Raw genomic sequence first — 18,256 nt, 5'->3', positions numbered from 1 at the left:
GCAGAGGGCTGCAAGAACTGAGTGCATATATGACCTAAATCACAGATTGAAATGATTCCAGCAGCAAACAGCTGGACCGCACCGCAATTACACATCAGCGCAAACACCTCTGGAGCAATTACACTTATTTACTGACCACAGACCGAGCTGCAACTCACTCTTTTTTTTACTGCCAGCAAAAAAATATTTCTTTTTACTGTGTTATTCTAAGAGAAATTATTTCTCATTTCTCATTATCTCTGAAAAGAGATTTCTGAGAAATGTACAGATGTTCTTGTTTTGTTTTTAAATGAGGTTCTCAAAACTATGGAAGCTTGTTTCTGCCACTGAATAAAAAATAAAAAAGGTAATTGCGACTTTTTATCTCACAATTCTAACTCGCAATTGTGAGGAAAAAAGTCAGAATTGAGAGAAAAAAAACATTTTACATTTTTTTATTCCATGGTGGAAACAAGCTCCCATACAAAAACAAATACAAAAAACACCTCTTGAAAAAAGTATTTAACTTTTGCATTAATGTTGCAAAAGTTAACACAAAAAAGAATTCGTATATTTGCACTAGACTTAAAAAAACACCTTCTGACTACAGGCAAAGATCGGTCCATGTGGCGGCCATCTAGGTAAAATCATGCTAAATGAAAATTCAGGCAGGTCCAGTAAATGCACGTAGGCAACGTCTCTATCAAAACCTGATGTCATCATAATTGGGTATAGTTCTATAGTGGTGAATGGAAGGTCCACTAGAGTGTTTCTATGACTTCAATGGTCGGTCAGAAGAGAAAAAGATGCCAAATTTGCAATCACTTCTTCAGATGTTGTATTAGAAACACCCACACAAGTGACTAGTTTTCTGAAATTGTATTGCCAAGGTAATATAACACAAAGTATAGTGTTATAAATGTACATAAAATTATATATAAAAAAGATTTTCATGCTAATAACTGTGGAAACACATCACCACAGTCTGTGAATATACTGTATATATAAATTAACTAAACGTTCAGAAACATTAGCAAGGAAAAGAAGAGATATTAACGAATAGAGCTCAAAGTGACTTTTTTTAGAATCTTAAGCATTCTAGATAAAATTTTGCATGTGGTTTTGATTACACGATTACACAAACACTTCACTATCCATGAACATCTGTCTAATCCCGCTCAAGCTCTTCATCATGGCACATCTGTGTTGTGTTTGTATGTATCAGTAAAAAAATAATTACATTTCAGCCAACATGATTTCACCAAAATGTGACTTATGCAGCCATAAAGAATGCTAATGCACAACTAACACTTTACAAAGGAGGTTATATTTGTTGAACATGAACTATCAATGAACAATAACTTTTTATAGCTTTTATTGTTTCATGTTTTGTCAATGCATTTTTCATTTTAGTTCAAAATGCATTAATGTCATCTTTAACATTTATTGTTAAAAAAGTAGAAATAAAGATTAACTAAGATTTTAATAAATGTTGTAAAAATACTGTTCATTGTCAGCTCATGCTAACTAGTGTGTTAACTAATTTTAAGGTAGGTAACCTTTTTACCATTTATACTGCAGACAGTAAAAAAAATCAGTTACCTGGATTTGAACCTGCAACCATCATATACCCACCCAGAGCTTTAAAGTGGACCTATTATGCCCCTTTTCACAAGCTGTAATACAGGTCTCAGGTGTTCCCAGAATTTGTCTGTGAAGTTTCAGCTCAAAATACCCCAATTATTAAAGCTTGTCAAATTTGACCCCTATTTGGGTGTGAGCAAAAACACATTGTTATTGTGTCCCTTTAAATGCAAATGAGCTGCTGCTCCCGCCCCCCTTCCAGAAGAGGGCGGAGCCTTTACAGCTCATGCTTCAGAAGAACGTCACGCGTTGAAAATATCAGAAATTGTCAGTAGCAGTGTTCAGCCTTACATGTTCGAACCGGAGTAGGACAATGATGGAGAGACTCAGAAAGAAGTCACAACTTTTAGAACGCAACAGGACGTTTCTGAATGGTTAGTGAATAAATGTATGTAGTTGTTGTGGAGTTAAGTTGAGAGGGGCTTCTCTCTACTCTTACGTAAAAGTGGAAATCTGGAACCGTGGGTGGATTTTTACCATTATAGGCTGGTTGATAACATAATCATGAACACAAATTATATCTTAAACACCTTATATAAAGTGAATTTTGCATAATAGGTCCACTTTAACCATTGGGCTTCAGCTTGCTCTCTTTACTAGCATGTTTTTGAGATCTTTCTCTTCATCAAAATTACTTTTATTTTTTTTAAGTTAATATCTCCAGCAGCAGCGCTGGCTGTTTTAAGAGCGAAGCTGGATGAAAAGTGCTGAATCATTTGAGAGGGAAAAAATGGTAAAAGTGCTGACAAAGTGGATAACGGCGGCTGTGAAGGAAACTAGTTCAATGACTGCGAATCCAATCACACCCGGCTGGCAGTTTCACACGTCACAAAGACATCTTTGACCGGAGCACTTACGATTGCAAGACGCTGCAGTTGTAGAAGACGAAATCGGTGGTGATGAATTTGAGGCCTGTCTCTTTGGACTTCAGAGAGAGCTTCACGACCCGTTTATCGCCTGGAAAAGAATGGAAAGAGACATTAATGAAGAGTTAGGCGGAGAAAATGCACGAGAAATGAAGTTAGCATGAGAAGGGTCATTTGAACTCTAATGCAGGCTGAGCAGTGATGTGCCCCGCTCTGCACATATACTCAGTAATGTTCACGTTTCGAATATATTTGATTGCGAGACCATTTATCCACTTCTTCCATCTGTGAGCGAAATGCACTTACGTTTCAAACTCAGCAACCCTTTTGCGTTCCATAATGACTACATCTCTGCCCATCAAATTATACTTGTGGGCCTCACTTCACTATAATTGACATAATATTTCCATTTGCACATGCATTAATTGTTATTAATGGGACTACCAGGCTTCCGAAGCCTAAAAGTTACCATCATGAGATTTGGAATTCTTAGAGTACCTTAAAAACCAGGAAAATGAGAAAGGGGAAAATTAAGTTAAGTCTCAAAGCTTCAGGAGGCTCTAAAGAGATTTGTGTAATTATCAGTCATCACAAAAAGGAAAGAAAAAAAAAAGGCAGGGACAAAATGGGAAAAATGGAAGGAAAAAATTAAATTAAATCAAATACAATTTTATTTCTAAAGCACAAATTGCTCCACAGCAGCTCTAAAGAGCAGCTTAATAGACTTGGTCAGAGTAGATGTATTCAATTTGACGCAAATGAAAACGAGGCCGTGGGTGACAGATGTACAGTATAAAATCCAGTCATCCGACTGTCGAAAGACTGAAAATGTGTTGTTCCACAAACTTCCAATGGACAAACGGCATTGAAAACAGGGCTTGTGAAAATAGAAGGACCTAATCAGATAGGTCTTGTTTTTGTTCACACCAAATGAAATATGACATTAACATAAATTAAAGCAATAAATGAAAAACCAAATATATCATATAAAATAAAATGTTTTTGAAAGGCTGCATTTATTTGATCAAAATACATAAAAAACAGTAAAATTCTGAAATGATAACAATTGCAACTATTGCAATTCATTCCTGATTCAAAGCTGAATTTTCAGCATCACTTCTCCAATCACATGATCCTTCAGAAATCATTCTAATATGCTAATATTTGCTGCTCAAGAAACATTTATCATTTATAATCAATGTTTTTGTGAAAAATATTTTTGTAACATCACAAAATGCGTTCACGGTCACTTTTTATCAATACCTTGATAAAAAAAGTATTAATTGCTTTAAAAAAAAATCTCATTGACCCCAAACCTTTGAACAGTAGTGTATATATTATCGATGAGGCTTGAAATCCAATATCCTTACTAAAAATATTTACATGGTTGTAAATAACAAAAATTAAAAGAAAATAAGAAAAAAGCAAACGCATGGGGCGTTTCTGCCGAGGAGGCAAGGGAGGCAGTGCCTCCTCAAAAAATTGGATGAGAAAATAATACATATTACAAAAATTTTGACCTTTTTTTACTGTCCAATATTCTATTCATTCCTTTAATCTGAATAGGTGATATTGGAAAGGAAAAACCCCAGGATGTAAAAAGCAAACTGAGAACGAAGCACTGGGAGGAACTAAGACTCAGCAGGAGGAGCCCATGCGAAATTATTTACAATATTAGCCATATGATATTATGATAATTAAAGAAGCTATTAGTGCTGACAGTATGTCATCAACCGCAAGAGATCAACTATCTGAGATGGTCAGCTTTGCGTCGAGAGCATGAGGAAGCATGCTTTGCTGTTGTGAAAATATGGGTTTTGTAAATTAGACGTGGTGTAGCACATTAATGCAGCCTGCTGAATGAATTATGCATCTGTCCTTCAGCCTCGTTTTCCGTCAAATGAAAGACTCTTTCAAGACTCTTAGTTACTATAGATGATGGTTCAACCCTGGAAAAGTAAATGAAGAGTGGAATTTCAGTGGTTGATGTTGCGCCGGAAATCTTTTAGCTGATACAATTAACACAACATGGGCAGAGAAAAATAACCAATAATATTTCAGCTTTTTATGATCCAATCAAGTCTCATCCTACATTATTTCAATTTCCAGTCAAAAACACAATCACATTACGGATGTCAAATGCATTTTGAAAGTCTCTCTTACCGTATCCCTGGGTGACATATGGGACGTCCCGCAGGGACGGGGACATGCAGTTGATTTGTCCTTTGTCCAGAACTTCTCCAGGACTTTCTGTTAGCTCCTCAAACACACATGTCACTCCAACTGAGAGGTTTGGGACGTTAGCTACCTTCACACTCAGCTGAAACACAAACACACACAATCTCCAGTCAGATATGCAAAAAGATCACATGACCGGCTTAATTTAAATGCGTGAAAACAGCATTTTGTCACGGTACTGTTAGCATTTCCTCACACTCATGTCGTTTTAAAGGTGTATTACTTTATTTTTTTTATAAGAAAAACATAAGATGAAGACAGAAGAATATGCTAGCTGATAAATAAATAAATCTGAGCCCCCCCCCCCCCCATTTAATTAAATAAATCACCATAAAAACATAATAAAAATCTTCTGAAGTTATACAATAGATTTGTGTGATCTATCTATCTATCTATCTATCTATCTATCTATCTATCTATCTATCTATCTATCTATCTATCTATCTATCTATCTATCTATCTATCTATCTATCTATCTATCTATCTATCTATCTATCTATCTATCTATCTATCTATCTATCCATCCATCCATCCATCCATCCATCCATCCATCCATCCATCCATCCATCCATCCATCCATCCATCCATCCATCCATCCATCCATCCATCCATCCATCCATCCATCCATCCATCCATCCATCCATCCATCCATCATATTGATTTAAATAAACTATATTTTATATTTACTATATATTTACTCATTTGATTCAGGTCTGTTTATAATACATTAATGCCAATGCTATTTTTATACAGTATTTTATTTTTTATCAAAGAGTTAAAGCAATATACTGTAAAAGCAATACTCGTAAAGGACGCCGTTGTGAGTGTCCATGATAAAAATGCATTATGAAGACAGTTACGGCGCTATACTGGAGTGATTTTATGCTTCTGGAGTAGCATATAAAATTCAATCACCTGTGTCGAAGCGGAGGTCACGGACATGTTATCAGGAGTGACAGTGATGTCAACACACTGTTTCAGCTCCGTACTGAAGTGAAGCGGCTCGGTCCACTTCTCACAGGCTTCCTTTCTGGAGCACCTGGAAACAAACAAACAAACAAACAAATAAACGCATGAGTAAACCGAAACATCCCGGCCTGCACAATGGCCTGCAGTTGGCGGCGCTCGCTTGATATGAGGCGTTTGCAGAGAGCAGCGGCCCGTCTCGTTCAAGCTTCAGTGAGCATGATTTTCCTTTTCCCTGTCCACTCAGACCAATGCATGTCAAATATCCACAGATACCCACAGTCCCAAAAAATGGATCAACGCTACAAAATGATTCTGATGCTGCCGATATGGAGGAAAACACAAATGTGTGGGATTTGTATCTGTGTGGTCAGGGCTGCTGTTCATTATTTACACATGATAGTGACACAAACATGGAGTAAGGAGGTAAACAATGCGGTAAAATTTAGTTTGCGGTTGCAGAGCAATGTCGCAACATTATAGAATGAATACAGCTGCATTAATATAGAATTTAATCAGCTTCGAATGTTGCTCATCCAATCAAAATTGAGAGTCCGAACCATACTTTTTATACTGTTTTTAACTATACAATAATTTGTTTAAAACAATCTGATCTTTTAGTATCCAAATAAAAATAAAGCAAAATTTGAAAACAAAATAGCAAATAGCAAAATATTTGAGATATCTGAGACATTTTAAGTGGAATCACAATAAAAAAATAACCATATATATTGATATACTCCGTTTCTACAATATAAACATACAGTTACAATATACAGTGACACTTTACATCAAGGTTCAGTTCATTAATATTAGATGATGCATTAGATATCAAATTACCAAATTAACAATATTTGGTAACACTTTACAATAAGGTTTTATTAGTTTATGCATTAAGTATGATTAACTAACAAGCAAATAATTTGTTACAGTGTTTATCAATCTTTGTTAACGTTACTTAATGAAAGTACAACTGTTCATAGTTAGTTCATGTCAGCTCAGGTCTATTAAATAATTTGAACAGGTACAACTTTTAATACATTTTAATAATGTAATAGTAAATGCTGAAATTATCATTAAGTAAGTTTTTAAAAAAATGCTTTAGAATTATTTTTCATTGTTAGGGTTAGCAGTTAAATAATATTAATAAATGGAACCTTATTGTAAAGTGCTACCCAAATATTTGAAAAAACATTTATTAATATAGGTTAATGTTAATTTCTTAATGTTAATGTCTATTTATTACTTCATAGTTATATTTAAATTATTAATACATTATACATATTAAATGCATACATAAAACATAATTATAGTTAATTAATACATTTGTAAGATTATGTCAACGTATTATAAACAAATGAATTAATGAACAATGGTAAATAAATAATATATAATATGTTCACAATAAAATAAATATTCTATATAAATATTCAATGTAACACACAGTATATATGCATGCATGTATATATATATATATATAATAATAAATATATGTGTGTGTGTGTGTGTGTGTGTGTATATATACACACACACACACACACATTAATTTATCAAAAAAAATAAAATAAATTAACATTAAACTAGAATAATAAATTCTGTACAAAATGATGTTCATTGCAAGTTAATTATACCAAATGCATTTGAATAATAATGATTTGAACCTTAAAGGGATACTATTGCGATTTTCTAGGCTGATATGGCTAGGAACTATACTCTCATTCCTGCGTAATAATCAAGAAACTTTGCTGCCGTACCATGAGTCCAGCAGGCGTAATGATATGACGCAGCGCCTGAAAATAGGTCTAATAGGTTAGACAAACTTAGTCCCGGTCACGTTGGAAGTTACAGAGCTGGGGACTATTTTCAGGCGCTGCGTCATATCATTACGCCTGCTGGACTCATGGTACGGCAGCAAAGTTTCTTGATAGTTCCTAGCCATATCAGCCTAGAAAATGGCAACTTTACATTTTCCGTCGGTCTTAGTACACGATGTAACTACAGAAGAGTCAAGTTTTAAAAAGGAAAAATATCGAAACTCTTTGGTCATTTTTTTGAGAGAGATGCTAATGGTCCTGTCCGATTCAATGATCTATGCTAAGCTATGCTAAAAGTGGTACCGCCAGACCCGGAGATCGGCTGAATGGATTCGAAAACGGTAAAATTCAACTGTTTAACTCTGGGGGAGTTGTAAAATGAGCCTATTTCCAAAAAAAGTGGAGTATCTCTTTAAATGTAAAGTGTTACCAAAACTACTCTTCCAGTGATATATATTTTTTTCAAACCCTGAAAAGTGTAGGGGACACATTAAGGGTATTGATTACCTCCTAAAAGCGAAAGAGACAAGCACAGTAATTTGTAAGCGTATCAGAGACCGTTCCAGCGACTGCTACGCCTCTGGTGCACACACTCCTCCTATGCGCTCTCATTTGTTTTTGCCGCCGAGCGTCCGTGGGAGTGAGCTGGCCTGGTTTCCTCATAAGTACATCTGCAGGGAAGCTGCCAGATATTGTAACATTCATAAAACTGGCATGTTCGTTAGACGTGTTAAGTGGAGTTAAAAGTCGCCCGTGCTTGTGTTAAACCGCGAAGAGTTATGCTAATGTACACAAAGCCTCATCATAACCCGACCCAGATCATCTATTTTAACAATGTTTGTGCCACCATTCGTGACACGGCGCATTAAAATATGTGATCCTCACCGAAAACCAAGTCGTATTTTAGCGACTTCAGCCCTAAACGCGGCTATTGTTGATTACTGTTATATGTCAGCAGCGAGAAGTACAGTATAAGCTGATGATGCATAACGAGGCTCAGTAAATTAAATGCGCTTTAATTTTGAGGCTGCTCCAGAGATACTCTAATGAAAAAGGCACACGGAGGAGAGATAAAGAACAAGCCTGTAAAAGCTCAGCCGCCCGGATTGCATCAAACACCTCAAAACAAGACATGTGGAGGGGGGGGGGGGAGCTAAATATTTGCCAGAAGCCCAGGTATCTAATTCATCACGATGTCTAAGATGGCATTATTTTCCATCAGCAAAAGCAAAAAGCCGCATTTTTACCTCCAGCGCACCTGTCTGTCTGGGAAATGAAGCAAGCGCAGTCGATACTGACAAAGCCATTATTCACCAGCAATGCACACAGCAGTAATGATTTGTTTTCCCTTAATTATACCCATATGTCTAAGGAAAGTAAAAAGAAATGGGAGCAGTCTTAATTAAAGAGATAGAAAAGGATATCTCTCGGTACATGCACCTTAAAGGCCTTCCTGCCCCTTTTTGCTTTCGCTTTTTCTCCCCCCTTTCCTACGTTCGTGAAATGAGTTTTTGTCCAATTAAACTGCACTCGTCTTCCTGGTGACCTGGAACTAATGCGATTTATGATACATCGACACCTTTTTCTAGGTAGGGTGGTCCTAAGGTGGTTCCCAGGACACAAATACCCAGGTGACAACAAAACAACGATTCGTCGTCGCGAGACATCCGGAATGTTTCCTTGAAGACCGTATTGATCCCTCTCAACGCGCAGCATGTACAGCAAGCGGAATCTGGGACAGGAACTCAACGAGGGCTGTAAATCGCCCATGACAGGAAGCATACAGTGAAACAATGCTCGATGTAAGCAAGCATTCGTTTAGTGGACACTTTTGTTTGATGTGACTTAGGGGACACGTTACAGGGACAAAAGTGTTTTTGCTCAAGCACATACTCGGGATTGAAACCTTAGGAAGGTTAGTCCTAGCCAAGGAATATAAATGTATATTGTTATCATTTAATAATGCTCAGGTTGCTCCAACCTTGTATGATTTCTTTTTATATTTATCTAATTTTTATTTTATATAAATTTGTTCATTTTGCATCAATCTCTTGCATAATAATTACATGGTCCATATGACGTTTTTCACTTAAAATTGCATTTGCACATAACCATATTTACCATATTAATATGTCCTCATTGGTGTACAAATACCTCTGCCAATGATCTGACTTATCCTCGTAAATGAAGAATTTATTATCTTTATATACATGGGACGGGTAGGTCCACGGAGGCTTCCATGTCGTTCCGCCATCTTGAAAAACTATAATAGCAGAGAGGGACAAAAAGTACTAGGCCAACGCGTTTCCACAACGCGTTTACGTTCAGAGCCAGCGTCACGTGACTGAAAGCAGCTGAACCGGACATTTTGAGAGACGCTTGTCACTGCCCCGGCAATTTTAAAAGGCTGCTTTGCACGGTTATTTATAATGGAGGACCATACTTATGTGGGCCACAGGACCGGAGATTGCAAAAAACAAGGGTTAATGTCGGGATAGCTTTTTCCAGGTGGAAAGAGTTGATGCAGGAGAGACGCTGAACTTGCCTGCTTTCTTCTCAACAGGTAAGTCAATGTTACGGTCTAAATTACAAGCTTTTTTTCATTGCTTGGTCGCTTCTCTGCCTTTGGAAACTTTTAATTCTATCAAATATCCGTTTGTTCGTTGTGTCAAGTTGCAGTTTGTTTGAAATAACAAACCTGTTCACCCGAAGGAAAACTCGAAAGACATCCTGTCATAGCTTTTTGGTACATAACGGCTACCGTAGAAGCAACACGCATTTGAAAAAGCGAGGTGCTGTAGAGCACTATTCGTTTGAATGCAAAATACAATTTCACTAGCCTGACTTCGTCATACTCATATTCTAGGCATTATGAGGCGTGTCTTAACCGAACCCGGAAAAAACAACAACTCTGCACTCAATTGGATAGACCTACAACCAATCAGAGCAACGCAGTAAGTGACGTATGTTGAGCGATGCATAGTTGTCAACAGAGCTCAACTGCACGCACGCTGGAAGAAGTAGTAAAGTAATGAGTAAAGTAATAATAAAGCACTCTTTGAGTGCGAACAAAGGAGAAACCACAATGACCACAGGGTTTTCATTGCGTCCCATTTTCTTAGCGACCATCGGTGCCAGCTGATAAATTAAACTTTTGCCGAATCCCGTAGGAAGGACTACAAACACATCTTTCCGATCGACAAATGCCTTGATTGCAGTTCTCTGTTCGTCTTTTAAAATTAATGCGCTGTCGATTTATTTTATAACAGACGCGATAGCGGAATCTAAACATCTCAATTCTCCAGCTGCAGTCATCTTTGTTGAAAAATTCAACCCAAGCGCTCTTGATGACGTGGGTGATTACGTAACCGCAGATCATCTGTCCATCATCGATTAAAGCCCGCCCTGGCAATTTGATTGGCTCGGCCTTCTGGGAGCCGAGCATAATTACTCCTCAACGGATCGAGTCCAGACCGAACTTCCCGACCAAAAAATGTTGTGGGCGGGGTTCGGGCTGGCACCCAGGCTACAATTTCACCGCTAGATGGGAGAAATTCCTACACATTGTCCCTTTAAAAGGCACATATATTTTAATTATTAATATTGTATAAAACTTATTTACATTTACTAACACAAAACAAGATATTACAATATAAATTAATCTCAGATCTTAGATAAATCTGCTCTTTTCCATTCAATGATTGCACGGAAAAAAAAATCCCCCAAAAAGCACTATAAAAGTGGTCCATATGTCCTCAAATCTCCTGAAGTCATAAGAACTCTGTTGTTTTTCACTGAAAATCTCATTTGCACATGCACATATTTAAACTAGAGGGCATGTGGCATTTGCCGTCATTGACGTCAAGCCTGGCGCAATGCATCCTGACACACCAAATCTGAATATGTGCACGCATGAACGACATTTCACATTCATTCATTTAGCAAACATATCCAACATGATTCACAGGATTCATTCAGCAACAATTAATTAAATGCAAATTAATAGCTATTGAGATCTATGGCTGGTTGCATAAACTGCTTAGACTAGTCTTAAAAGTATAAGGCAGTTACACAAGAAGGTAGAGCACTCTAATCTGAATCGGAAAAGAAAGACTGATTACCTCTTCCAAACTAGCTCTTAAGACATAGTCTTAACATAGTGGCAAGTTTATGCAACTTGCCCCATCTGGTCTGTTAATCACACAAAGCTATTGTTTTACTTCAAAATACTTGGAATATATTCCGTGAGTCATACGGGCTACTTTAATAGAGTAGCTTTTTTGTCATTTATGCTTTTCCTGTATGGAAACCAGCTGCTTGAAGGCTCTTCAAAATACCTGGTACTTCCGCAGAAGAGAGAAAATCATATGGGTTTGCAATGACATGAGGGAGAGTATTTTTAGTTGAACTGAGACTTTAACCTTCCAAACTCCCTTCATTTCCCTCATCTCTCCATCTGAGCCAGTTTGAGGAGTGGTAGTGCAACTGATTCCATTTGAACCGACTCATTTCCCCCCAGCTGAGATCTCCACTCTCTGAGCACCAGCTTAGCTATTCCAATTTTCTAAGAAATCTATTACGCTTCCATATTCGGTGTCCTTTTTATGATGATAATTCCAGGATGTTTTCCACTGGTCTCCCATCATTCCAGTCCAAGTAATATTGCTTTATTATCTCTAAGGTCACACTGAACCCTCTGTAAATGAAGAACTAGGGCAGAAACGGGATGAAAACCTTGAAAACTCCAGTGGCCTTTCATGATGGAGAACTCCGATAGCGACGCTCTAAGATGACTGGGTGGACAGGTTGTTAAGATCGAGTGAGGGGTGAAAGACAGGGCGAGGAAAAATCGATGAAGTGCATTAATTGATATACGTAAAGGACTAAGTGCTCGGAGAGTCTGGGTCAATTGTCTCTTTGACTTTGATTAGTGAGAGGAACAATAGGAGACCCGTCCACCTGTTTGAGCGAGGGCTTATTGACAAGACAACAGTTTTTCTGGGTGCCTTTCGGGAAGTCTGTCTGGTACACGACCTTTACGGTTTGCAGACGTTAGTCATCAGCGATTTAAACAATGGTTTTCTTTCACTTGACTTTCCCCACTTGGTTTCAATCTTTCAGAAGCATGCTGGACTAAAGCAGAAGCACAGACTGAAGTGACGTCACTTTCTACAGTATATATATATATATATTTATGTTATAAAATTTGTTGTAAAATTTTAAAACAATGTAAACGCTTGCAGATGAATAAAAAAAAAATAGAAAATGAGATTTAAATTCAAATGTACGTATTAGATAAGTGTTTTGAACATATAATAGACAAGTACTTTAATAAAATGAACATATAAAACATTTGAATGTATAAAAACGTTTTAAATGTCACTACGTGACATTTCCTGACTCCAAAACACTCTTAAGTGGCTCAATAATATTCAGATCTGGTGACTGTGCAGGCCACGGGAGATGTTCAACTTCACTTTCGTGTTCATAATACCATTGTGTCACCAGTCCTGCTGTGTGTATTGGTGCATTATCATGCTGATACACGGCACCAGCTTCAGGGTACAAAGTTTGAACCATTGGGTGCACATGGTCCTCCAGAATGGTTCGGTAGTCTTTGGCAGTGACGCCCATCAAGCACAGTCGGGAAAGCCATGATAACGCAGCCTAAACCATCACGATCCACCCCTGTGCTTCACTCTGGGCAGCAACAGTCCAGATGTTACACCTCTTTGGGGCTTCTCCACACCGTAACTCCCACAGATGTGGGAAAGGCAGTGAAAGTGGACTCATCAGAGAGCAAAACATGTTTCACATTGTCCACAGCCCATGATTTGCACTGTTGGCACCAATGAAATTGGCATTTGGCATTGGTAGAGTGACCAAAGGTTTGGCTATGGCAGCCCTAACATTAATATTGACCCTATGGAGCTCCTGACGAACAGTTTAGGTGGAAACAGGAAAGTTGAGGTGCGCATTTAATTCTGTAGTGAGTTGGGCAGCTAGGGTTTTATGCTTTTTAGATACAATCCGGGTTAGTACCTGCCTGGACATCCCTTTCAGCTTCCTCTTGCGTCGACAGTTACTCCTGTTGGATGTGGTTCGTCCTACGTGGTGGTATGCCAACATTACCATGGATACTACAGCTCCTGATACACCACAAAGACTTGCTGTCCTGGTCACAGATGAGCCAGCGAGATGCGCACTAACAATTTGTCCTCTTTTGAACTCTGATATGTCTCCCATTATGTTGTGTAGACTGCAATATTTTATGTACAGCTGTGCTATTGCTCTGCTAAATCAACTTTCACACTCTGCGCTTATTGATGGAAAGTAAAATCAGTGAAGATTGGCCACGCGTGTATAGACGTGAAACCTCTATATTGGCCAGTGTTTCAGTTTCATTTTCCAAATCTTGTTCTGTATATGTATACATGAGTTTGTGTAGAAACATTTGAAAAACATCTTAAAACCACCGGATGCACATACATTACGGGTGTTGGATGTTGAATGGCATGGTATTTTTTGCCAGACAGAAGATGCTCGAAAACATGTTCCAGATGAATGAATGTCTTAATGACATCTGTGCGCTATCAGGCTAGAAGCATCCAGTCCTCGAGCACAATTAGCACAAGTTTCCAGTAGTGTGCTAGCTGTTAATACACACAGAGCCGTCAGTGAGGTGAACCAGTAAATGTGCAATCTTTAAAAGACCGAACCATGAATAGAACATTAATGAACACTGAGAGACACTGTTGAGAGCCGCTAACAGCGTCTACGGAGACCTGTGCGCTCTTAACAAACATAGCAACCCAACTAAACCTATGACGGATCCATCACATCAGTCGAGCGAATGCGACTAGCCTGGATGAACAATAATAGACCTGCTGAAGCTTTTAACCACAGTCCTTTCTACCCGACACGGTACTACTAATTTTCTAGAATCCACAAGAGCCCCTCCACAGGAACAGTAATACAATACAAACTCCACCAAATGGGTCTGATTTGAATTACACTGCAAATCCATCTTCCAGCTTCCCCTCGTTGCCATGGACACAAACCATTTCCAGAGGTACACTTTAGTGTTTTTATCCCCCATGCCCCCTTCTTCCACTCTCTCCCTTTGGCTCGGCCATGTCGGTGGCTAGAGGCTAAAGAGCTCTTGGGGAATTGAATACAAAGCCACGACAACAACGAGAAGAATAAGATGCAGGTCAGAGCCGCCCCCCCCTTCCCCTCCCGAGCCAAAAAAAAAAAACGAGTATGCATTTGGCAGTGGCTGTTCGTGAAAGCCATCACTCATGGCAACGGTGCGCGGCGCGTTTCCCTGAGGAGAGCGGCTACTGGCAAACAAAACGAGGAAGACGCGATGAAAGGCCCCAGAAACATGGGGTTACATATGTGTGTGTAACAAAACTGGGCCACACGCCTTTATAAGCTGTTCGAACTGTCGATGAACCCTGAAATATCAGATAAACTAACTCGAAAATTATCTTTCAAATGAAAATGTATAATCCATCTATCTAAACTAACTCGAAAATTATCTTTCAAATGAAAATGTATAAATCAATCTATCATCCATCTCAATCCATATATATATACACAGTATATATCCTTGTTTTTAATAATAATATATTTAAAATCTATATTTTATCTATAAAAAAAGATACACATAACACACACACTATATATATAATTTTTGTATACAATACTTAATCATAAGCAAACTATGTATGCACTAACTAATAAAAATATAAATAGCAAATATGAATGAAATATGTATCTTATATAGTTATAGGATATAATTATCACATTATATTACAAGAGAAAGAATAATATTTATTATGATGAATGTCATTCTGGTACATTTGAGCATAATATGTTTAAGACATATTTATATAAAAAAATTAAATATTCAGGACAAATATCACTCAAACATCAAAGGGCACAAGGAGGCACAAAATGAAAAAACAAAACCAAAAAAAAAAAGACTTGTTTTTGTGATAAAAAGGTCAGAAGCTGAACATCTGCTCGACCAGCTTTAATATCACATGCAGTGAAAACATGAGGCTGAGAATTGCGTCATCGCAACAGGAGAAATTGAGATACGTGCACATGTCCAAATATTAATTATATGGAGAAGGGTACTGTCTTGTCAACAAAAGAACATAATAACCAGTGAACAAAACCACAGGGTGTGCCAGTCATTATTCGGCATTATGTGTGCTGATAAAAGACGATAGATCCACAGGACACCCACTACAAAGGCTATCTGGATTTGCGAAACTGAAATAAACGAACACAAAAGGTTAAGAGCAACCGTTCCAGTAATTATAAATCATGTTATGGTGAGATGGGAGGGATGGGCGTCATTTTTTGAAGGCTCTTCGTGTTGGCTGTCATTGACGCGAAAGAAAGACAATGAAACTAATGCGAATGAAAGAATGGGATAGAAAACATTTTTTTCTCTAAATTCCCAAAGCAACAACAATATATAGCTCAAACCAGATATCGTCAACAAGCCGCACAATTTGAGGTATTATTCATGTCCATAACTCTAAGTATGAGCTACAGTAATAGTTCTAGAATAATAATATACGCTAAGGGGTTTAAAAATGAACCATGAATCGTGACACTCGCTCAAAAGATCACCTCTCTGCTTTCCGTGCCGCTGGAGAGGTAGACTAGAGCGCACATCAAAATCAGAGAATAAAGCAAAACATGTACAACTCTAGGTCAACCCACAGGCGCACACACACATGTACACGAGGAGCAGTGCATTATGGGATTGTCTGTTCTTCTCACTTTAAACTTTCCTCCTATAAAACAGTGATGTAAAACCATATGTCTGTCTAACCTCATCCATCTGTACACTGACACCAGATCCAATTTCATTCTTCTCAACCGAGTTTCAACCTGAGAAAACTGCCTGTAATTGGACACTACAAAGTGAGAAAAATGCAATCAAAATATATGTGTGCAACTGAAGCAATTTGAGAGAAAAGTTTTAGAGTTTATAGAATTCAATCAAAGGTTCTCACATGTACATTCCTCTATTCAGCGACATTGCAGGACTGTTATTGAATTTACAAGTGCTGGTGATGCTTTTGATTCACTGAAAAGAATTGGCACAGAGTCGTTCATTCAAATCCTTAACCTTAAGTATTAAACCTAATCAATGATACCTCAAATTGTGCAGTTTGTTAAGGTGGTGAGTTTAAAGGAGCAGGCATCTCTCCCTTTCTTCAGAAAATGTACAAATTTAGCTGACTGACTGAATATTACCAATACACAATCTGTTCCAATTCTGGTACCAAAAAGCCACAATAATTACCTATGAATTCAATGCAATAAAGCAATGATTTAATAGTCAACAGAGCACTCTGGTGTCTGAGATCTCAAAGAAAGCTCAATTATTTTTGATAGAAACCTTGTTAGTATGACCCTCCATCTCTGTACTGCTAATTATCCTGCTAATGCAGTAGTTCACAATCCATTTATGAGTTATACGTCATTGTTTTATTATATTATGCTAAAACTGGGACTTTTTTTTATTTTTTTATATTTAACCAGTGGGAGTTAAACAATCACCATGCAACCTGAGTTAATATACTGCAACACTCCAAGCTGTACTTTAATAAAACAGACTCGACAGCCCTGAGCGGCGGAGAAACTCGTGTGCCGGCGAGTCTCAAGGTCGCCTTTTCACTGTCAAAGCAAAGAGTTTCCATCGAGCCTGCAAAGTCGCAACAGTCTGAGAGAGCCAGAAAGCGTGTGACCTGACAATGTATTGTCAGACTCCTGTGTATCATATCTTTTCATTCACACATCTGTCATCAAAGCACGGATACAGAGAGGCCGGGCAGGTGACGAGCTAGCTGAGGTCAAAGGTCAGGCTCTATGGCGCTCAGAAACAGAGTTTGTGCGCGACGAACACGTCGGCCATTAAATCCGCCGCTTTGCTTGATCTGCTGCTAATTGCACTGCGCAGCGACTGTCACAAGGTCATGTAAAGTCTGGGGATATGCCATTAATATGCAAACAAATGTCATTTTCCAATGGGTGCAGTAAAGGCTTGCACTAATTATTCCATCAATCCCAGATTTACATCTTAATTAAAGATTTTTATCTCAGTGAAGGTATGGCGACGGTGGAAAATAGAACGGGTGGGAGTTTTTTTCTCTCTCTGACGCGTTAAACTCGACAATGGTCTAGGAAGGCAGAACAAAGCGCTTTATCACCTCTGGATAACTTTATCTGCATCTAGAGCCGCTGTCAAAAGCATGGAAATGCTACGACTGCTGACTCTGGATCTGATTTTTGGAACCGAACGCGGTAACTGATGGAGTTTGGGCTCCTAGCCACTGTCGCCTTTGGTTTAGATGGGTTTAAAAGACACATAAGGGCTTTTCACACTTGAAATAATCAACCCTGGGTCACTGTAAGCCCCGGGTAAACAGAATCCTGGGTTATCTTGCTTCGCGCTTCACACTGCTCATAATTTACCAGGGGTTAACAATTAATCCTGGGTATTCAAAAGCTGATGTTTCACACTGTACATTCTTAAAGGGGTCATATAATGCCATTTTTGTACAAGCTAATATGATTCTTTAGGGTCTAAATGAAAAGTTTGTAATATACTTTAATTAAAAATTCTCATTAGTAATGTAAGAAAACACTCATTTTACCTGGTCAAAAACAGCTCTGTTTTCAGCACGCCATTTAAGTGCATGTGTCTTTAAATGATAA

At 38.1% G+C, this 18,256-nt stretch overlaps 1 protein-coding gene across 1 annotated transcript in view; it reads right to left on the bottom strand.

Annotated features, from left to right (window-relative positions):
- The window catches only part of plxna3 (plexin A3), a 160,351-nt gene that overhangs the window by 64,502 nt on the left and 77,593 nt on the right, over positions 1–18,256 (bottom strand). Inside the window, exons 6-8 of the mRNA XM_084389361.1 lie at positions 5,643–5,766; positions 4,653–4,809; positions 2,481–2,580 (exon numbers count right to left, since the gene is read on the bottom strand). Of these exons, the coding sequence (XP_084245487.1) occupies positions 2,481–2,580; positions 4,653–4,809; positions 5,643–5,766 (381 nt within the window). The remainder of the gene's footprint in view (positions 1–2,480; positions 2,581–4,652; positions 4,810–5,642; positions 5,767–18,256) is intronic.

This window comes from Rutilus rutilus (assembly GCF_951802725.1).
Source record: "Rutilus rutilus genome assembly, chromosome: 19".
Classification (NCBI taxonomy): domain Eukaryota; kingdom Metazoa; phylum Chordata; class Actinopteri; order Cypriniformes; family Leuciscidae; genus Rutilus; species Rutilus rutilus.
The sequence above is the reverse complement of the archived record's forward strand: the minus strand, read 5'-3'. Positions and strand labels throughout refer to the sequence as shown.